The sequence below is a fragment of the Tetrao urogallus genome, assembly GCF_951394365.1.
Source record: "Tetrao urogallus genome assembly, chromosome: 20".
Classification (NCBI taxonomy): Eukaryota; Metazoa; Chordata; class Aves; order Galliformes; family Phasianidae; genus Tetrao; species Tetrao urogallus.
Genome location: NC_136833.1, coordinates 3,032,509 through 3,055,289, shown reverse-complemented (window position 1 = coordinate 3,055,289; position 22,781 = coordinate 3,032,509). Strand labels below are relative to the sequence as shown.

At 47.1% G+C, this 22,781-nt stretch overlaps 1 protein-coding gene across 1 annotated transcript in view; it reads left to right on the top strand.

The window, feature by feature from the left end:
• The window catches only part of CLIP2 (CAP-Gly domain containing linker protein 2), a gene marked incomplete at both ends in the record, with an annotated part of 44,026 nt that overhangs the window by 9,018 nt on the left and 12,227 nt on the right, over positions 1-22,781 (top strand). The window contains 7 exons of the mRNA XM_079545263.1: positions 3,763-4,301; positions 11,422-11,546; positions 15,120-15,333; positions 16,236-16,433; positions 17,670-17,773; positions 19,083-19,143; positions 22,289-22,393. Coding sequence (XP_079401389.1) covers positions 3,763-4,301; positions 11,422-11,546; positions 15,120-15,333; positions 16,236-16,433; positions 17,670-17,773; positions 19,083-19,143; positions 22,289-22,393 — 1,346 coding nt within the window. The remainder of the gene's footprint in view (positions 1-3,762; positions 4,302-11,421; positions 11,547-15,119; positions 15,334-16,235; positions 16,434-17,669; positions 17,774-19,082; positions 19,144-22,288; positions 22,394-22,781) is intronic.

Sequence of the window (22,781 nt, the reverse complement as noted above, 5' to 3'; positions counted from 1 at the left end):
AGCTTGTGTGAAGGAGTTTCTTCCTCCTGTACCGTGCTCCAGGGATTTCAGACACATGGCTTTCGTTGGCGCAGTAATGAGAGCCATGTGAGCAGGCTGAAGCTTCAGATCCAAACCTTTAACCTCCCCTGTGCTGAGCTCAGAGGAGTTTGTCTGGCTTCCGTGCCTGAACCAGCACGGGGTGCCCGGTCAGCATCAGCCTTGCCATGGGAGGAGCTTACAGAAAGGGCTGCAGCAGGGCTGCGTTAGCCTTACAAAAGCAAAAGGGAAAATGGAGATTTAGAGTTGGATAAGATGTGCGTTTAGCGGATGCTGCGTCTGACTTTGATTTCTAAATTGTTGTTCAGCCCTGAAAGCTGTGACCTACAGGAAGACCATTTAAATTGGAAAGAATGAGCTTGACTAATGAGCACAATAGGGTTGTAAAGCTGGAAAGCCGAAGCAGAGGAGATCCCACACACTGTGCTGTGTCTCAGAGCCTGCTAGGAGCAGAGCCAGGCAGGAGCTGCTGTCTGTCCTGAGGTTCGTGTTGGATGGAGCAGCAGAGAGGGAGGCAGTGATCTTTGGGTGTGAAGGAGCAGGAATTTCTTCTTTACCATCATGAGGTAACTGCTGGTGGGAGGGTTGGAGCAGAAGGTACTCAAAATCTGTGGGTTTTTTTGTTGTTGTTGGGTTTTTTCTTTGTTTCTCTAGTGTAACTCTGTTCTCTGCTTTGTACCTGAGATCTATACCGTTGCTTTGCTGTTAGCAACTTTTCATGGAGCTTTCCTGCTTCGTTGGTGAGGCCAACCAGGGCAAGCAGACATCCAGGTGACATAGGCATGGTGAAGCTGTTTGGGTGCCTGTAGGCTGGAGAGAGCTCAGGAATTCTGAACACCTTGGTGGCTTCCCACTCAGCTCCTTTAGGAAAGGTAACCCCCCAGTGTCAGCTCTTAGAGGACAATGCCATTAGCCAGTTCTGCTATCAGCTAATTTCTGCTGTGGGCTATTCTAATATGCTCTTGGGATCAAGGACAGATCAGTCACTGCTGCCTTTTGCCTTTGTTTGGAGCTTGGCCTAGCTCTTGCTGAAGGGGGGCTGTAAGAACGAAGGGGGCAGACTCTTCAGTAGTGATAGGACAAAGGGAAATGACTTCAAACCAAAAGAGGGGAGATTTAGATGAAATATAAGGAAGAGGTTTTATACAATAGTGGTGGTGAGGCATGGGAACAGGCTGCCTGGAGAGGTGATGGATACCCCGTCCCTGGAGATACCCACGGTCCGACTGGAGGGGCTGTGAGCACTGATGGAGCTGTGGGTGTCCCCATGCCTTGCAGGGAGTGGGACCAGATGCTCTTTAAAATCCCTTCCAACTCTAAGGATTCCATGATTTTTAGCCTGTTCTGGGTGTTGTGTGATCATCTAATTAATGGCTCTGCCAGATCTGAAGGCAGGAAGAATGGGTGTAGTTTGACCACTGTTGTTTTCCCTGGAAACAGAGTGCACAAAACCTTTTAATTGTGCTGTAGGAAAGTTGGTGGCTTGGTAATTTTTGTATATGGGTAATGAAAGCATGCACTGGAATACCAAGTTCCTACACTACAGCTGTAATGAAAGTAAACCTTCTGGCAGTTCTTCTCTTACACGCTGTCTCTTGGAATAGCCTTATGCTAAATGATCATAATGCTTCTGAGTGCATGCTCTCCTCAGAAACCTGTAATTAGACACTTTCTCCAAGATGCTGTAATTGCTGCAGTTTGGCAGGCAACTAAAATGAACAAAGTCTATGAAGTCCCACTAAAATGTCGGCTTTATTTCTTTTACTGGAATTCTGTGTGGCACCAGGAGTCCAATGGAAACTCCCACTTTGCTTTTTTTTCTGTCCTAGACGATTTTTGGAGGTGTTTGCTCTGGTGGGTGCTTCTGGATGGGGGTGTAAGTTGTGCTGCAGTGTTTGTTCAGCCCTGGAGCAGCTTTCTTCCTTTCTGTGCTTCTGAAGGGCTGTGGTGATAAAACGCTGCAGCCATATCTGGCTATTAAACTGCGAAAGACTTTTGTACCAACTCTCAAGTGTTGATGCTGTGTTCTTTCCCCTGGAATCAGACCTCCAGCACAGCTCAAATTACTTCGGGTTGAGAGCTTTGTGTTCTCTGGGCTGTGCAGGAGCTGAGCTGGATCTGTCAGACCCATTACTTTGAGAAGAGCTGTGGAAGTGGTGCTGGCTGAGCTGTAGTGATGGCTGAGGCTGGATGAATTTCACAGTTCAGATAAGCACTCACGTTTGGATCATCCCTGCCACTGTTCAACTTTCTTTGCCTGCCCTGTCCAAGAGCTGTTGCCCACCCCCCTCTTTTGACTTGGGGAAGCTTTAATGAAGTCCATATGCTCTTTATTTTAGTTCCTCTGGGGCCTAGGCTGAAAGCATGATGTTTGTAGTAGATTTTGTCACTGGGGTCAGCAAGCATAGGGTCACTGCTAACTTGTTTGCTGGAGTTGTTGCTGATCCTTCACGTGCAGCCATGTACTTAAGGGAAATGGTTTAGTGGGCACAGTGGTGATGGACTGATGGTTGGACTGGATGATGTGGGTGGTCTTTTCCAACCTTAATGATTCTGTGATTCTGTAATCATGTTACAGAAAGTTTGGCTTTCTGTTTCCCAGATAAGCTGGCCACAACCTCTGGGGACAGTGAATTTCCAGCATCATCTGCAGCTTTTCTTGTCCCAGCAAAGCATAGCTATAGTTCTGGCTTCAGCTCGAGCAGCTGATGTAGAAATAAGAGCATTCCCTATTGCAGGTCTGAATTCTGTACACTGAAGGTCAGCTCTGGAAGAGCTGTGCTAATTGGGGTTTGTAGATGCTTCCTGTTTATAGATGCTCTGTTTGTATTAAACATACCCCAGGTGTCTGCTCACTGCTGGCTTCTGCTCTGCAAAGGCAGAAGCTGGGAAAAGCAAATAATTTGCAAAGGCAGCTGTTGGATCCCACAGAAGCTATTAACGTCCTCCAGTGGGGCACTCAATGCTTGGGTTAACTGTATGCAGACCTGTGGTTCTATAGAGTTGACTAAAACATCAGCGCCCACTCTTGTTTTAGGACAGAAAGGTGGCTGGCATTGCTCTTGGTTCCCCTTTTTTAAGCACCTCCCAGCACTCCTGTTCTGTTGATCTTATTCACACTGCCATGCAAAATATCCTTCAATGCTGTAATGGAACTGGGAATGAATGTATGTTATAATGGGGGATGATGACACGGAGTTTGTCCTTTATTTTATGTGGGATCTGGAGAAACTGAGCAGCACGTAGAGATTTCTGTTCAAACTGCCTTTCTGCCAAGGAAGATTTGTAATTAATGGGGTTGCCCTGTTTCTAACCTTTGCCTGATGTAAATGTGCAACCTGAGCCATGCTCCCAGATGTTTCGTTTTTATAAAAGCCTTTTGCTGGTGTTTCGGCTGCCTTTCTACAACACCCTGAAAAGAGGCTGTGGTCAAATGGGGGTTAGCCTCTTTCTCCAGGTAACAGCAATTGGGTGAGAGGTGATGGCCATCAGTTGCTCCAGGGGAGGATGTTGGGAAAAATTCTCAGAGTGGTGATGTGTTGACACAGGGAGGTGGGGGAGTCGACATCTCTGGAGGTGCTCCAGAAAAAGGAAGCTGTCACGCTGGGTGGCATGGCCTAGGATTGATGGTCGGACTAAATGATCTTAGCGGTCTTTCCATCGTTAACGATTCGGTGATGTAGGATTCCTCCTCATACCAAGCCCTTTCCCCTTGGTTTGCAGGCTCACCTCTTCACAAGCAAAGTGCCACCTCCACCTCCAGCACCGAGAAGTCGGGATCGAAGGCTGCCGAGGTGGGCGATGACTTCCTGGGAGACTTTGTGGTAGGCGAGCGGGTCTGGGTGAACGGAGTGAAGCCAGGAGTGATCCAGTACCTCGGAGAGACACAATTTGCTCCGGGCCAGTGGGCAGGAGTCGTGCTGGATGATCCCGTGGGTAAGAACGATGGCTGTGTTGGAGGCGTGCGCTACTTCGAGTGCCAGCCGCTGCAGGGGATTTTCACACGACCGTCCAAGCTGATGCGGCAGCCCGTGGCTGAGGGCTCAGGGAGCGACGTCCCCTCCGTGGATTCGCTTACAGCTCAGAACTTGTCCCTGCATTCGGGCACGGCCACGCCGCCGCTCTCCACTCGCGTCATCCCGCTGAGGGAGAGCGTCCTCAACAGCGCCATGAAGACGGGCAACGAGTCGGGATCCAACCTGTCGGACAGTGGGTCTGTGAAGAAAGGGGAGAAGGACCTGCGGCTCGGGGACCGCGTGCTGGTGAGTTGATGGTGGGGGAGCCTTCAAAAGGTGAAGGGAAGGGATTTGTTCCATCCCTGGGTGCTTCTGGTTAGGTTTGGGGTGAGGGAAGGATGATGGATGGTGGTGAGATGGGGGGTGGAATGTGGCATTGGGAAGGGGGTGCCTCAGCCAAGCAGGCTTTGAACTCCTGCATTAATTGTTATTTGGGATGCAGTGTCTTGTGGATATCTTCTTTGCTCTTAATTGGTGCAAGACATCTTACTCCAGAGCACTGCTTGCTCAGGGCTTGCCCAGTACAATAGAGTGCCTTCAGAAGGAGAGTAACTCAAACATGAGAGGGAACTAGAAGAAGAATATTATTTTCTATCCCAGCAATGCTCTCCATAATGGTGTGTATCACAACTTTTGAAGGATTTGCAGTAGTGTGTCTTGTTGCATGTGTTCATGCATACTCTTTACTCCATTTTTTGGTGCTCCAGTTTCTAAGATATTGGATGTGATGTTAAATCCTTTCCCATGTGGAAAGAAACTTGTGATTATTTTTATTGAAGGGTGGGACATTGCACTGAAGGTTGGGTTATCTATGACTGATATCTGTTGTTTTAGAGTAACTGGTGGTATACTTGTGCTAAAATGGCTTATTGCAAGTTTGTCCCAGCAAAGGAGTCATTTCTTCAGTGGCATTTGAGAAGGAAAAGAGTATCACAGTTTTGTTTAGTATGGATGATGAATGCTGTGATATCAATTGTTGTGAAGAAGCCAGCATTAGAGCATACATCTCTTCTGACTTTATCCGTGGAACTGAAGGATGGAGATGACTTTAGCCAATGGGGATAGCAGGTTCCAGGGGCAGGTCTTTGTGCATCCTGGACAGCCTGGCTCCCAGCTGTGTAGTTTGTTTGGGGCACGTGGTTCTCATACCAATAGCTACAGCTGGGAAGTGTAGGCAGACCTGCTCTCTGGTTATAGACAAGGGTTTGGCTCCATGGATGGATGCATCACCCCTGCTGCTGGCCCCGCTGCTTCCAGGGACAGCAACAGAGATGCTCTGCTCACACACACTGATGGGTTCAACATTCATAAGCTCATGGGGAAAAAGCAACCTTAGGAATCTGTCCTCCTCTGGCTGGTTTGTCTGCTTCCCTCTTGTCCTTTTACCTCTTGGAGGGACAGTGCTCAAGTGAGGACTGCCCCTTTTAGCAGCAGCAATGCAGGCTGAGCCTTCAGCATGCTCGTGTCATAGAGACTGTTGGTGGTTTTCCTCCTGGCCTTCTGTTTTTTGTTTCTTTGTTTAGACTGTATTTTTGTTGTTGTTCTGTTTGTTTATAAATGAATGGAAGCCCTCCCTCCCTGCTGCCTTATCCACCCCAGATGTTGTTAGAGAATTTGTGCTGTTCTTTGTTACTGTAATGAATAACTTCAAAAGAACAGATCTGAAACGAGCAGAAGCTCTCAGCTTAGAGAAATATTAGGAGATGTTTGCATGCAGTAGCAGAGATCTGGGAAAAGAACAGATAGAATCATAGAACCGTTGAGGTTGGAGAAGACCACTAAGATCACCAAGTCCAGCCATCAGCTGGATTTGAGCCATTTTTGTGTTTCTATGTCTTTGTTCTTAGAGCCTTTCCAACTGAAGCAGTTGCTAAAAGTAACCTAATGGAGTTTTCCACTAAAAGAGTTAGGTAATGTTTGCCTTTGGCACTTTTGAACTCAGACTTTTTTTTCCCAGAGATGCAAAAATTGCATTAAAGAGGTGAAAAAAGCCCTTCACTGTGATGCTGCGGAACTCATTTCTTGAGGTCTGGCAGATGAATGTGAAACAATTAACCTTTGCTTTAGTGAGAAGAGAGCTTCCCAAAGTGTGCCAATCGCCCGAGTGCTGCCATTAATGCGAGTCTGCCTTGTTGCCTTTCTCCAGGGACAGAATGGATGGAAAAGGAGATGGAGCAGTTGAGCACTTTCTGCTTGAGAGGAATCTCCGCTATGTGTTTTTTTTCCCCCTAAGAAAATGCATTTTACATGCTTTGAGGGGGAGGCAGTTCAGCAGCTGAACTGATTCCACCCTAAAGTGCTTGCTTAAGAACGGTGGGAAGGAGGTGACTTCTCAGTGAGGAAGTCTAAATAAAGAATATCCTTTTCATAGAGATGTTCTGTCCTTTAGCCATCCTTGTGCTCCCATACTGAGGTTGCACAATTCCATACTGAAATGTAGTAACAAACATGACTACCTAAGGGCCGTGATGTTTCCTGATTGACTGTATTCCTGTGGAGTGCTGCCCCAGATACTCCTTAGATGGATTCTGTGGTTGTGATGTTGCCAGAACTTGGAGGTGGCTGAAGCTGCAGTTGCTGCTGCAATGGACAGCGCTGAAGGTGGGATACGATGAAGCCTTGCCTTGCTGGCAGGCAGCTCTGGCTGCTGGGAAGGTGCTCTGGGCTCACCTCAGGCATGTGATAGCAATCACTTTCCCCTCTGTGCACTGCAGAGTGGTTTTTGCCAGCAGCGTGTTGCCACCTCTTGCTCTTGGCAAATGGCAGGAATTTCTCATGAGTAAACTAATCGTGTCCTCTTCTCTAGCACCCCTTGCAAATCTACACACCAGCCTTTATTTGCCAGCCCAGAGCTGCAGAAAGCCTTTAAGCAGCTGAGTGATAAATCCTTCCCATCAGCAGCTCCCAGCGAGGGGAACTGCAGCCCTTGCCTCTCTCCTTGAGCACAGGCAGCCACGAGCTCTGCTGGCAGCTTGCTTTGAGCTGTGTCAGCCCTGGGACTGAAGTCTGGTTGCTGTGAAGGCATGTGGGGCATTAGGAAGGAACTGAGGAACTTAGTGAAACTAAGAGATAACAGCACACAAATAAAAAGCTGCTGCCTTTGCCCTGCTGCTGCGTTAACCCTTGGAGGCTTTTTGTGCATGCACACATCCTCCTAACCATTCATTTAGGCCAATGCACTGGCCAGTGCTTGTCTTCTGTGTGCTAAATTTGACATTAAATAAGAGTTGTGAGTGCCTTATGGCAGAGCAAACTGTATTATTAACATGGGCGGACTTGGAATCAAAGGCAGCCCCAGGAAGGGATGCTGTAATTGCAGGCTTTCCCCTTGCAGTGCATCCCGAGGGCATTATTTTCTCACTGCTGCCTGAAAGATAAATGTGTTTGGATGCCTTGTGTCAGCAGTGCTGTGCTGCGGGGATGGAGGTAAATGTTTGGGTTAAAAGAGGTTATAAAAATTCTTTTGTCATGAACTGTAATTACACACCTGAAGATGAACCAGATCTCCACCTTACCCAGCAGGGTGCTCTGCCTGGCTGCCAGCTGGGATGTACCCCTGGAAATGCTGACATGCACTTCCCATAGGTGTGTGTTCATCCCCCTGTACTTCCAGGTGGTTATTTCCCATGATTTGAAGGGTCTGGATGCAAACTGCTTTGCTTCTGCTAAAGGCGTTCTCTATAAGTCAAGTCCTGTGTGATGATCTTCTGCCATCAGTCTTGGAAGAGCTAAATGGCAAGGAGCTGGGAAGCAGCTTCTCGCTCTCAGCTCAGTAGAAATATGCTCCTGAGATGAGCACGAGGAAAAGGCAAATGCCTGTCTGAGGGAAAAGATGGCTGCTTCAGCTTAATGCTGGGGAAAGCCCGCCCCTCAAACAGGAGCTAGAAGCACTCCTCCATGAAGATGGGCTCCAGTTCTTGTTGGTACCATCCACTGTCAGTGTAGATGAACAAGAACAGCTCATGATGTTCATTAGAAGTAGTTGGCAGTCCCAAGACAATTCCTCTTCACTCAGTGTGGCCCAGGCAGGCCAAAAGGTTGGGCACTCATGCTCTGAGCTGTGACCACTGACTGGGGAACTGGTGTCACGCTGTGCGTGGAGGTGCTCCCCAGCCACACAGCCCAACACCCTGTAGCCTATCTATAGCTCTAGATATATGGGCTGATTTTTGGGTGGTCCTGTGTGGAGCCAGGACTTGGATTCAGCGATCCTTATGGGTCTCTTCCATGGGATATCGTATGATTGTAAGATGGTCCTCTGAGTAAAGAAAGCACAGATGTGTCAGTATGTTGGGCTTGTTTATGTTCCCACCTTGGTCAGCAGCCTTGCCTTGTGGAAATGGCTTGGAAAAGAGCAGAGAAAATGAATGGGGATGGAGTATGAGATTTGTGAGCAGGCAGCACAGCACCATCTCTGTGGTTTCTGCCTGGGGATGTGCTCAAGCAGGGGTCTGCAGCCTGTGAACTGTGCCTGACACTGGAAAACAGTCCCTGTTGATCTGAATTAGTGTTTTTTGGTCTTTTTTCCCCTCTGCCTAAGCAGTGAATTGCAGTGTGTCACTCACAGGCCCTGGGTTGAGGTTCTTGCTGAGAGTAAAAGCAGGGTGTAAGGGAAAAGAGCAAATGCAGATGACAGGAGTTGGACCTGCAGCAGCCAGATCAAGGCATGGCCTGGTGCTAATTGGACAAATTGTTTAAATGATACATTCGTAGCTCTGATGAAGACAGTGTCTGGGAGATCAGCATCATTGCCTTTCCAGCCCTGGGATACTGGTCTGAATCCAATTTTGTCATTCTGATGAGAAAGCCATAGTAAAATAGGATGTCAGTGTTACTACAGATAGCAGGAAGGTGGGTGGACCTCTTTGATGACTGCACAGTGCTTTTCTCGTGCACTCTGAAGGATACAGAGCCATTTTGTATCTGTGGCTTCTCATCATTCTGAAGGTCAAGCTCAAGACTTTAAGACTGCTGGAGAGATTTTGTTGAGGAGGTCAAAACACAGATCTCTGCACAGAGGCATGGAAAGGGAGCTCCATACACTCAGTGCTGGAGGTGTGTTTGTGGCCCTGAGTACTGTGCCAGATGGACAGTTATAGACAGTTGTTTTATTTTGTAGTGAAACTGCTTCTATCTTCCTTCCAAGGTGTGATAGTTCTGATTTGTCGAAGGGTAGAATAGAAACAAACGCTTCTGTTTTGATGAGCACATTTTCTGTGTGTGCTGATGTGACCTGCCAGCTGGCTTTTTCCAAAGCATGTTGTTTGTTTTAGCAGTGTTAACAGATTATCAAGGCTGAATAAATCTGCGTGTCTGCATTGGATGAGTTCTCGAGGCTCTCCATCCGTGAGAGTTTGTTGTGTTTGCCAGAAGTTAGGAGGTTCACCATGGGCTGCCATGCGAGTGTGACAGAATGACTCTTAAAAGAGAAAAGTAAAATGGAATCATGCAGCCATCTGGGGGAGTTCTTTGCCCAGAGGGCTGTTGGTGTCCCATCCCTGGAGGTGCCCAAGGCCATGGATGAGCCCTGGGCAGCCTGAGCTGGTGGGTGCACCCAGCCCACAACATGGGGTTGGAGTTGGATGGTCTTTGGGGTCTCTTCCAACCTATCCACCCTTTGACTTTCTGTGGTGTGTGGAAGTGGCCCTTTGCAGTGTGGTAAGAATCTCACTGATGGAGGGAGCTCATCAGGTTTTTTGAGGGAGCCTCCCAGAAGTGTTAAATTCCTATCGACGATGTTAAGATGAATTACAACTCTACAGAATTCAACTTGCAGCTCAAGAAACGTATTAGAAGGACACTAAATCATTGCATTAATATTGAGAGAGTAAAACTGTCTAAACTCAAATAAGTCAAAAAAGAGGGCTGCTGTTTGACCACGAGTAAAGAATTTTACTGAGACTGCTTGAACCTATAACTGGCCAAGTACCCATTGCTGACATTAAACCATTTCACTCCTGGGCACAGTTTAGGACCTCAAAACTTCTTTGTGATGCTTTTCCTCCTTCCTGCACTGAATCGAGTTTTCTCCATAAGTAACACTTGGCTAAATTCCTAGTGAGGGAAGTTACAGAAGACAAACTTGAGCTGCATGCAGCTTGGCCTCCTGGGACGTGGGGTAGGACCCATCCTGCAGAGCTGTGCTCTTTCAGGTGCAGTTATTTTTAGGTTGGGAACACTCATTTCCATTTGTGTTAAACCATGTGCAGGATATTTAGTGATTAAGGATTGGTAAATCTGTTACATCCTCAGCCCAGAGTATGTAAGATTGGAGATTTGTGTTCTGTCGCTGTTTTCTGTAGGATAATATTATTTTGTTGGCACCTTTTTAATATAAAATTTAATATTGAGAAAATTAATAACCACCAGTCATTAAGATAGAAGCTGTAGATCTAATTTTAAGATTGTTAAGCTTTCTTCCTTGAACGCAGGCTTAGCAGAGGCCAAAAAAGGTTTAAATTATGTGCTGATTCACTCGAATCCTTAGAACATCCCTCCTACTTCTCCATCTTTCTTGTCTCAGCGCAAATATCTAATGAAACCCATAGGTGTAAAGATAGTGGCAGCTGGTAGAGCTGCTGCTCAGTGAAACATGTTCTCATTGCAGTGATCAAAGCACGGCTTTGTGCGTTCCTGACCTGTGCTGTCCTGGGGTCTGCTCTGCACATTGAAAGTTTTAAGTGTACAAATGGGAGCAAAAGGTGTGATTTGTTCTTATTTCTCCATGGTGGGGGTGGAAAACCAGGTGGCAGTTGAAGCCTCGCAGTACAAGACGACCCTGTTTCACATGGCATTTTAACTCAGTGAATTGATGTAGAGTGCGTAGGTAAAAGCACAGCTCTTTCTGAACAAAATATCTTTATTTTGAGAGGTTTGCTGGAAGGGCTGTTGGCTATGTGCTAGCAAACCCTACACGGGGATGAGCTGACAAGCAGTGTGAATGCCTTGCTGCTCAGATTATCCCTTTGAAATCCTGTCCCAGAGCTGCCAGCTGAAAGAGCAGAGAGCTGAAACCCCATTAGTGCAGATGTTCGTTCTTTGCAGAAGGCTGTGCTTGGAGGGCTGAACTCCTTCAAGGCCTGACAAGCGACTGTATGCAATTAGTTGATGTTCTTGTTGTATTTGTCCTGACGTCTCCCAGACGGGCATGTCAAAAAGTGGGAGATTTGCTGGTAGATGGGAAAGATATCTTTAGTGCCAGGAGACTTTGGTGTGAAAATTATCTGTTCTGGTTTCATTACATCTACAGTGGAAAATGTGATTGATATCATTTTCTCCCCCTTCTCACTCCATAGCTATCCCAGCTTTAGTTGACCTGCACTAAAGCCATTTTTGCCTCTAACCTTCAGCATTTTATCCCCAACAGGTTGGTGGGACGAAGACAGGAGTTGTGCGCTACGTGGGAGAGACAGATTTTGCCAAAGGAGAGTGGTGTGGAGTGGAGCTGGATGAGCCCTTGGGGAAGAATGATGGGGCTGTGGCTGGGACAAGGTACTGAGCACCCCAAAACTCAGCCCGGGCATGTGGGGTCCGAGCACCTTTTGGGTGATGGCACCAAACACCATTTGGGGCTGGGAGGAATGGCTGGGGTGCTTGGCTGGATGTGGTGAGGTGGGAGGAAGAATCCAGTTCTTGCTTTTTGGTTGTCATCTGTTCTTGTATTTAATTCCGTAATTCATAAATCATAAATTGCTAGGATTGGAGAAGACTAAGATCCCCAACCCACCCCCACCATCCCCACTGTCCACATTTACAGTGCCACATCTCCATGGCCCTGGAACACCTCCAGGGATGGTGACCCACCACCTCCCTGGGCGGCTATTTCACAGAATCACAGAATTGTAGGGGTTGGAAGGGACCTCCAGAGATCATTGTGTCCAACCCCCTGCCAAAGCAGGTTCCCTACAGCAGGTCGCACAGGTCGGCATCCAGGCAGGTCTTGAACATCTCCAGAGAAGGAGACTCCACCACCTCCCTGGGCAGCCTGTTCCAGTGCTCCGTCACCTCACTGTAAAGAAGTTCTTGCGCACATTGGTGCGGAACTTCCTATGCTGCAGTTTCCAGCCGTTTCCCCTTGTCCTGTCTCCACTCACCACTGAAAACAGTCTGGCCTCGCCATTCTGCCCCCCACACCTTAGATATTTATAGACCTGGATCAGGTCCCCTCTCAGTCTTCTTTTCTCCGGGCTGAACAGACCCAGTTCACTCAGCCTTTCCTCATAGGGGAGATGCTCCAGGCCCTTCACCATCTTCGTGGCCCTCCGCTGGACTCTTCCCAAGAGATCCCTGTCTTTTTTGTACTGGGGAGCCCAGAACTGGACGCAGTGCTCCAGATGAGGCCTCAGCAGGGCAGAGCAGAGGGGGAGGATCACCTCCCTCGACCTGCTGGCCACGCTCTTTTAATGCACCCCAGGATGCCATTGGCCCTCTTGGCCACCAGGGCACACTGCTGGCTCATGGCCAACCTGTCATCCACCAGGACACCCAGGTCCCATTCCGCAGAGCTCCCCTCCAGCAGCTCATCCCCCAACCTGTACTGGTGCATGCAATTATTCCTCCCCAGATGCAAGACTCTACACTTGCTTTTGTTAAACCTCATCCGTTTTTTTTTTGCCCAGCTCAGCTCATTTTGCTGATGGATCTTACCAGCTCTGCCTCAATGGACTCTTCTGTCATTTTTGTCTCAAAAAAAGTCTTTGTTGTATCTAGATAACCAGGCGGGGACACCCAGCAAGCTTCCCAAGAAGTGATGTTTCTGTTCACGTAGAAATGAGATGAGGGAGTGCCCCCAGAATCACATCCTGAGTTTGATGATGTTCAGATCAGTGCTTTGACCCTCATCCAACACAGGTGGAACTGATTTCCTGTCCTCCACGAGCCCCTTTCAGGGGAAATACAGTTGATTTTGCAGAGCTTCTTAAGGGAAACTTGCATTAAAAGTGAGCTTTAACTTTGAAACAACTCAGGAACTGAGAGTTCCTCTGCTGTTAAATCTCAGGTTCTGTAATAAAGGTTTCTTGTGTTGAATCAGCAGTCATATGTTCTCATTTAAAATCAGAGAAACTCTGCCTTGTTCAATGTCAGGGCAAGAAAGCAGTAGATGATTGGCAGCAGATGGATGAGTTCCAGCCTGTTCTCAAATGAAAAGAATCAATGTGATGGAGTGGATCCAAGTCCCTGCTTTCTTTATCATGCAAAATAAATTATCTCTAAGCTTAATCTTCAGGTTGTCAAGAAATGATTTATTGTCTCTGTGCATATGGGATGCGAGGAAGGCAGATGTGAGTGGTCAGGGTGCTTTCTGCTTCTTGTCTTCACACCTCTATTGCTGGGTTTTGAAAGCCCAGTTTTTGAAGGCCATCTTACTTCTGGAACTGCTGTGTCATGGTTTTATTTTGCTATGTTGTGTACTGTGTCTGCAAGATGTCTCTTGTCTTGCATTTCATGCTTTGTTCCTGCTCTTGATTCTATGGCAGGATCAAGGAAATGGAGTGAATTCAGAGTTTCTGGTTAAAGAGGGGAAATTTAGGGGAAGGTGTAAGGCACCCCTGCCCTGTGTATCCCAGCTAATGATGCAGATCTCCTAGCATAGTAAACGCATGCCCCTGCTCATCCCTTGAGCTTTCATCTAACCTTCTGGTTTTGCAGCAGTGAGAATGGCTCATTGGCAGCTGCCAGCACGCACTGATTTCATCAGCAGGGTTTTAGAGGAAAGCCCTCATAATAAACCTGACTCCCTTGGGACATGTAGGCACCTCTTAAACTGCCTTTCCAATGTTTGCCATGGCTGCTAGGTGTTCCTGATACTGCCCTGAGTTCATCCTGCAGAATTAGTCTGGGAAGAGACTGCCAAGGGCTCTGCTTTAGTGCTTGTTGCCATCTAGTGAGCATGCTTGGCTTGGCTGCCCAAGGCTCTGTGCTGCAGTACCTGGTTGCTACAGCTGTGCTAAGGACAAGGGGTAAATGAGTAGCAAAGGATTCCATCCCCATCCTTGCTGAGGTGAGCTCTCTGAGTGAGCTGATGGTAGATCAGCTGAATTTACCGATTCTCCTCAAGCTGAAGAAGGTTTTCTAGCAGATGTTTCTGCTGCCAAGTGTTCTGGACCCAATTCTTGTTTATGAACTATATAAAAGTTAACTGCAACCACTTCCAGTCTGGACTAAAAGTAGGTGGGTAGATGCAGTGTGATGCAGGTTCTAATTTGCAAACAGCTGCTGAGGGGCTGTGTTGTAAAACCCCAAGTAGCAGTTTGTGTTTAGAACGTGTAGACCAGTGCCATGCTGTTGGGCTGCCTGTGCCAGATGTGGTTGAAAAGATGATGCTGAGGAAGGCTTTGTCTGGTTTGCAAGAGGTCACACAGATTTTCCTGCTTTTTTTCCATTCTGGATTAAGATCTGCCTGTGGCACGCTGGATTTTCCAAACCCAAGAGCCTTAGCAGCAAACAGGGGCTAAGCAGTTTTGGATCATAGGGTCTTTTTTTTTTTTTTTTTTTTTTTTTTTTTTTAAGGGTTATTTTTTGGGGAAGGGGGGGGAGGAGTGGGGAATTGAGCAGGTGTTTGAAAACAAACTGCTCTCTTCTGGATGGGGATCAGGCTGTTCTCTGGCCTCCCAAGCACACAGAGCTCTGTGACGCAGCCCTGTGACCGCTTCCAAGTAAAAGCCGTTTGGAAGCAGCTGCTCACGTCTGGAGAAAAAGGACTTGTGCTGGCAGAGCTTGAGCTGAAAGCTGCTACTCCTCATGCTCTGGAAGGACAAATTTACTGGTAGAACACAGTGCAGAGCTGTATGATTTGTGAATACACTTTGCTGTGCGACTTTCTTGCAAGTAGGGTGGAGAGCACCCAGATGCTGGTTTGGGGAGGCCTGGTTTGCTTCTTGAAGGAAGGAGTGTGTGTGCTCTCATTGCATTTGTGTATTGGGCTACTATCTGGGCAACCACATGGCTCTTTCCTGGTAGCTCATCAAAATGTGTAGCAATTAGTGCGTGGCAATGCCCTTCTGCAGGGCTTGGGCAAGGTGGATGCTATCACCCTTCTGACACAGAGCATCTCTCCTGTTGCAGGTATTTTCAGTGCCCTCCCAAGTTCGGCCTCTTTGCTCCCATCCACAAGGTGATTCGGATTGGGTTTCCATCAACCAGCCCTGCCAAGGCAAAGAAGAGCAAGCGGATGGCCATGGGAGTGTCTGCCCTAACCCACAGCCCCAGCAGCTCCTCCATCAGCTCCGTCAGCTCCGTGGCTTCATCTGTTGGGGGCAGGCCCAGCCGCAGTGGGCTGGTAAGTGGCTTTTTCCACTCTCCATCTGCTGAGGGACTCAGCTCTGCGAGGTGGGAGGGCTGGAGTTCGGTTTCAGCAGCTGCACTGGGGCAGCTGCTCCTTCCCTGTCAATGAGATGAGGAAAGTGGAGTTTGGGATATGGTTTCCGACCTTACAAATTGGACTCCTTCCACGGATGTGAGAGGTGTAACCAGACACTGAGCAATTGTGACCATTAGAGTCACAATTTGCAATGGGCTGCACCTCAGCTCTGCTGTCAAGTGCAAGTTTTGTTATAAGATCCCTGCACAAAATGCCACTGCTTCCTGCCCATGTGTTTGTGTAGCAGTGTGCTGTTAAGCAGCTCTGCCTTCCAGCCCTGCAGTGACTGCGTTTCAGCTCCAAGGGCTGACACTCTCCTGGATCACATGCCTTGTGCTTTGGAAGATGCTCAAGAAGGCAGACACCAGAGCAGCAGAAATATCATTAAAAGCTCTGACGTAGTGTGTGCTGCATAGCACCTGCAGTCCTCTTGGCTGGGGACAAGGGTGCAGTATCCATCACTGGGAGTGGATCCAACCAAACAACACCACTCTCCTTTTGAGTTCAATCTTCCTAACTGAGCTCGCTTTGGGACTGCACCAATGCTGGGCATCAACAAAATATATTTTAAAAGGCAGGCAATACAGTGCATGCTAATCTTTCTTAACCCAATTCCCACCTTTTGGAAAGTGATTCTTCCATTGCAGCATGGCAGAGCAAGGTTTCTGCCTACTCATTAACCTGGCCTGTGGGGGCCCAGAGGTTCCAAAGCTGGAACTGCAGTTCTGTACAGCCTAATAAATGATCAGTAGACCTGGACTTCAAGCTATTCTAGACTGGGGAGAACATGGCTTTATTCTGTCTCTTCATCTCTTCTTCAGCTGACAGAGACCTCCTCTCGTTACGCCCGTAAAATCTCTGGCACCACGGCTCTCCAGGAGGCTCTGAAAGAGAAGCAGCAGCACATCGAGCAGCTGCTGGCAGAGCGTGACCTGGAGCGGGCCGAGGTGGCCAAGGCCACCAGTCACATCTGTGAGGTGGAGAAGGAGATCGCCATCATGAAGGCCCAACACGAGCAGGTAGGAGGAGGGGTGGCCCAGAGGGCGCTGAGGCCATGACACTGCTGCCCAAAGAAGCTGTGGGTGCCCCATCCCTGGAGGTGCCCAAAGCTGTGGGTGAGCACTGGGGCAGCCTGAGCTGGTGGAGGGCACCCAGCCCACTGCAGAGGGTTGGATCTGGATGGGCTGGAACGTCCCTTCCAACCCAACCTGTTCCATGGTACCTCATGTGCAAACCAGGCTCTAACTTTCTGCCTTTTGTGTGGAGGAAGCTTCCCACGCAGCAGGCTTTCTCCATTCCTGCCGCTGGAACATGCTCTCTCTTCTTCAAGGAAGGAGCACAAACAGGGCTATGCCAGTCCAAGGACAGAAGGTAGTTTGCTTTTTGATAGATCTGGGTGCTGAAATGCAGTGGGAAACAAGCACAGTGCCCTGAGCCACCCGCTCTGGCCTTGGCTGTGGCTGCACTGCAGCGTTCTATGATACTGTCAGATGCTGCATCAGTTGGTGTAAGCCCTGCTTATCCAGAGGGGATGATTTAATCATACTAAGAGTTGGCAACTGTAAGGAAAGCAGGCTGATCGTGCTAACGCTTTGAATTTTGTTCAAGATTGTATGTAGATGGTATTTTATCCACCTGAATGTACAAAGAAAGGAGTCACATGTTTATGCTGTTCATCCATGTGTGGCTCTCTAATAAACTGTTCTTACCCTGAGTTCCTTGCTGCTGTTATAAACCCTGCTCAGCTGCAGGGAGCAGGGATGGGTAGCACTGACTCTCTTTGTGGTGGGCCACACCTGCCTGCCAGAACCATGGGAGGAAATGGTAAATCAACTGCAAGCTGACGTCTTCCTTCTGGAATGATATTTTCTGGTAATTATCAGTGATGAATTAATGGGAGCCTAAAATGATTCTCCTGCTCAGTGATGAGGGCAGAACTGGATCTGGTGACTTCGAACCAGGTTTTCAAAACTGTTTGGGCTATGAGTGCTTAAATCTAATCAGAGCTGGATTCTCCAAAGGGTTCCAATCTGAAAGACACTGAAACATGGATCACATCTACAGCTGGAGGAGATTGAGCAGGTTTTTTTGATGCTTATGTCCTGGGCTTTTTGGCAAATCTACCTTCTTACAATAGCAGCCTCTGAAATAGATCATCAGAACCTTCTGTTCCCTTGTTCTGATCCTTTTTTTAAACAGTTCTGTACGTCAAATGTTGCCAGCTTTTGTGAGTCAGGTTCTTTTTGTTGCTGCAGTATGTCACAGAGGCAGAGGGGAATCTCCAGCGAGCTCGAGCTCTGGTGGATGGGATGCAGAAGGAGAAGATTGAACTGCTGAACCAACTGGAAGAGGAGAAGAGGTAAAATGGGAGTGAATGGGCATGGGGGAGGTGAAACCGTGTAAGAGATGAAGCTCTTAGCTGTGAATGGCGTTGGTTGGATGTAAGGACAAGAAAGTGACTGGAGAGACATCCTGGGATGTCTCCTTGTATTTCACATGTGCTGTGCTCCCCTGTCTTGGCTACTACAATCTGCCTGTTGTGTGGTTGGACCCGTATTCTTGCCAAATACAGGTAGTTTTTCAGACAAAAAGCACTTCTGTTCCTGATGGGGACCCCAAACTGCTGGCACACCTGTGAGGACCCCAGTAACAACTTTCAGGTTGCTTGCATGTCCAAGAGCATGTGACAATGGCAGATATTGCCCTAACTGTACAATGTGGGCAACAGTTCTCTGCCACTGCTGGCTGATGGCCAAACAGCCTTGGTCTCCTGCTGGGCTATGAACCTATTGAAGGCTTCCAACCATCTTCCCCCTTTTTTGGTTCCTGATACTGAAGATACTGAACAGGGAGCATATATATCTCTCTGTGATGTGGTAATCTCGTGGATGTTGTGAGAAATGGAAGTCAAAGTGGAATACATTGTGATTCCCCATGTCCCAGGGGCCCCATGTGATGATACATGCATTTCCTTTCTGGATGAGAGGAAAGATCTGTTTGTCATTCTTGGAGGCCAATTGCTCCATACGTATAACTGAACCCTCCGGTGGGAACGAAGGCATTTCTGTGTGTTAACTGAGAAAGCTGGAAATGGTGCTGGTTTCAGTGGGACGGTGCTCCTCCTGGAGAGGAGTTGTTCATTCATGCTCTTTGGGCAGGCAGCTCATTTTCCCAGCTCCAGGAGGCCCTTTAACCCACAACAGCTGAGCTATTTCCTAAATATCAACAGATGCCTCCTCTAATTAGGGGAGGTTTAGACAAGGAAGCTTGTTTATGAAGTTAGATATGTACTGTCACAGCTATTTTTGTCTCTGTAACTGAATCAGAGCCCTTACATCTGGCTGCCAGTGTAACATCTTCATTACTGCTATTTTTTTTTTTAAATCAGTAAAGAGAACAAAGAAGACTGAGTTCAGCAGAAGATTGGATTACTGTGTATTGTTATGAGATTTTACGTTCAGACTTTGCAAAAGAGTCCTAGGCACTTCCAGTATGTGGCTTTATGTGTATTTATGCATGGCAAATCAGTGCAACCTCTGCACTTTTTATGTAAAGTTCCTTCTTTTCTCATCTTTTTATTGCACAAGGGTGGCCCGTGTGCAACGGCTGCTAGTAGGGTGCTCATCTGGGTGTTACTGATTGCTCTTTGTCTCTTCTTCCTCCCACAGGAAAGTGGAGGACTTGCAGTTCCGTGTGGAAGAAGAATCCATTACCAAGGGGGATTTGGAGGTAATCCCCACTGCCCTCACTGAGATGTGGGGGCCAAACTGGGAGCTGTGTGTGTGGTAATTCCTACCTGACTCTCTCTGCATTCTCTTTACTGATGGCTGTGGATATGCTACAAAAACTGTGACGATTGATCTTTGATATGTTGCCCCATCACTGGTAACAGTAGGAGTTGCCTAGAATTGCTCGTGTCCAGCCACCCTGGCTTTAGGTTTTGCCATGAGTTGTCAAGTTGTGTTAAAATTTGTTGCAATTAATAAACTGGAAGTTGGTATTAGGAGCTTGTCCTGAGTATGTGCAAAGAAGAAGGAAATGTTTCTGTGAAAGTGAGGCTCTGCTCTGCAGGTGTTAATTGTGGGGCTTTCCTCATCTTTAGCTATCATGCTAGGTTGGTAACAGCCAGGAAAATCAAAGGACCTGCTTCAATTCTATCAGCAAAGGGCCAGGAAAATGTGAAAACTAGGAGTATGTTGCTATGGATGTGACTGTCTTGGTATAAGCTCCTCTTTATCCAAAAGATAAGTAGAATCATGTTTGATGGATGTAAATCCGCAGTGCCCTGGTGGCAGACCTGTGCCAAAGGACAGCAAAGTGCAGTTCCTGCCCTAGTGAGTGGGGAATGAAGTGGGTTTGATACTGAGCTGAGCTGATTGCTTTCCCCCAGTGCTTTAGAGAAAGGTCACTGATCCATCAGTCCCTTTGGAATGAGCACCAGGTGTGATGCTCAGAAGTGATTCTCCTTTTCCCTGTGGTTTTTGGCTTTAGGGTTCGTCCTGTTGGACAGTTCCATCCTTGATGCATTATGAACTTGGAGTTTTTCAGCGTTTGGAGCTATGGATCCAATATTCAGACATTGGACACAGTGGGAGGATTTCTGTGCTTAGCCTTGAAATGTGATCACAATTTAAGTTCTCTTTTGGTCCCGGTTGGCACTGCTGATGCTTTGGACGATGGAAGGCAACGGCAGGGAAAACAAACAAACTTGGCAGAAAAGCTTTTTATAGTGTAAAACTGTTGTTACAGAAAAATATTTCCTTGGAGAGGTTGTTCCTCGTGCTTCTCTCCTGGAATCTGCATGGCACTTCACACACCACTGGAAATTCTGAGACTAATAATGGGGATTAAGTCTGAAATGCAGTTCTGACCTTCCTCAAAGGGAAACTTTGATTTGAAGCTGACTCTTGGGGACTAGGCAAATCAAATGGCATAAAATAAGAAATAAAGGAGAAGTTCTTGCAACTATTAAATGAAGCTGTGTTTAAGGCCTGTAAAAAGTCGATCCAGCTTTCTTCCCTGTTTTGTTTTTTGTGTTTTTTTCTCCTCTATTTTCATACTGATTTTCAAGACTTGGAAAACAGTAGGTTTGATGGATGCTGAGAAGGAATATCAGGTGGCACTGAGGTGGCTTGCTGGAAATCTGCGTGCCGACCTCGGGAATCCTGAGAAAATCCTTTGTGGAGATTCAGAGTTGAGTTCTGTGGTAGGTCAGCATCTGTGGGCTACATGACTTACCAGCAGTAAGGGCAGTTTCAGCAGTTTACGTTACTGAAAGGTATGTGGGTATTTTGAGCAAGAGTAAACTAATGAAAGTTCATTAGTGTTAATGGAATAACCATCCCTGTGAATGAATTCAAACCTGGAGCTCCATCTGAAGGTGTGGATCTTTGAGCTGTGTAGAGAATGGGAGAAGCCACTTGGTACCAAGTTAGAGTACCAAGGCTTGATTTTCTTGAATTAGGATGCAGTGCATTGCAGTGATGTTAACTGAGACATTTGATAATGTTTGTGTTTTTGAGTCCGCATCTTTTTCCCTCCTCCTGGGCTCAAACAGATCATGTAGGATATGGAGTAATCTGAATGTACCTGGTAGCTGTGATCTTTACAGTCTGTGTAAAATGGTATGTTTCGAGGCAAGAGAAACATGGCTTTTCACAAGTATCAACTTCATTTGTAGACAGCCAATCAAACATTTGCAAAAAACAAACAAACGAACAAAAAACACACAAATCATAAAACCAATTCCAATAGAGAAAGCAAATAATCCTATTGAAAATGAAGGTCAGAAAAGGGAGATTATAAATACATATATATTATATTCAGAGCAAGTTCCTTTTATGGTATGTCCAGTTTATTCCAAAGGAAAGTGTTTTTGTAAGCTGGGGTGGGGTTTGCATCCACTTTTCCCATGTATCCCCTCTTTAGTTTACGGGAAACTTAACGTGATGTGACAGTGGTGATTGCAGAGCCCTGAAGTTTGCCACCAAGGGCATCTATACAGTGCTTCTGCTTAAAGGGGAAGCACTGTATGGAGTCAGTGCTCTTGGATTTGGTCAGGTTATGACAGCTGCTTGTGCTTAGCTTACTTATCTGTGCTATTTTTCTCAAGCTGTCTTTTGTAAGAGCTTACTAGTTCTAGGTTTTTGAAATTGCTTTGAAACTCACAGCAGCCCTATTCAAAATTAAGCACTGATTTGTATTACAGCCTGGTACCTGTATTTCTTTGATTTATGCTCAGTGCAGTGTGGTTTGGTTTTAGCAGACGCTGAGCACAGTGTGACCTGCTGTTGTGTTTTTTCCACCTAGTGCAGGGTTCAAGGTGTCTCCAGAGCAAAAAGGATGGGAACTTCCAATACTTTTCAGTCAACCTGAAGAGCGAGAGACCTCTTTGTGTATCATCACTTCTTGCTTTGGAACCAGAACTGCAGCGTGCAATGATGCACAGTTTGAGAGTTTTATTTTTTAGCAGTCCTAATGTAAATCTGATCAACCTTATGAGGAGAGGTGTGGGAGAATCATTGCAAGATCGTTTTGTGATGTAAGGGTCTTGTACTGGTGGTCTGCAGCAGGCAGAGTTCTGCTTTTTAGCAATTACCTTCAGTATACTCCTAATGCAGAGGGCCGTTTTCCCCTTGGATTGCATTTTGTTGTGAATAGCTGCTATGAGTACCATGTAAAAATCCCACAGTGATCATTTTCTGTTTGGTTGGATTTTTCCTGCTTGTTTGGATCTTTATTCTCCTCGTGTTGTGAACTACCTTTCCTTATCCTGTATGCCAGAGATGATGTTGCAGCCTTCTCTTTCCCTCTCTCTCCCTCTCTCTCCCCTCCCTTTCCCCATCTCTACTGTTCCTTTCCCCTGTGTGACCAGACTCAGACGCAGTTGGAGCATGCCCGAATACGGGAGCTCGAGCAGAGCCTGCTGTTTGAGAAGGCACAGGCTGAGAAACTCCTCAGAGAATTAGAGGACACCAGGGTAATCCACTGCCACTTACCCTGCCTGCAGAACAGCGCTTGCCCCACGCTGATGCTCGTGATACCGCTTTGGGTTTCATTTTGGTTTATGCGGTTGATTGGTTTTGGCTTGAATGTAGGCATCCCTGATTTTTATTTGGTTTGGTTTTTCTTTGCTCTCTCCCTCCCTGGAAATGGTAGCACTGTCTGATTTCTAGCTTGGCTTCTTGCGGGGAGGACATGTTTCCTAGATTGAGCTTGCTTCTCTGCCCCATGCCACCATTTGACCATGAGCTCTTCACAACTCATCATTCAATTAACATGCTCAAATAATACCTGCAACCCTGCGCGATTCATGCTGCCCAGAGGCTGCAATAGGAAATAACATTGCAATCAGCATTCCTTTGTCC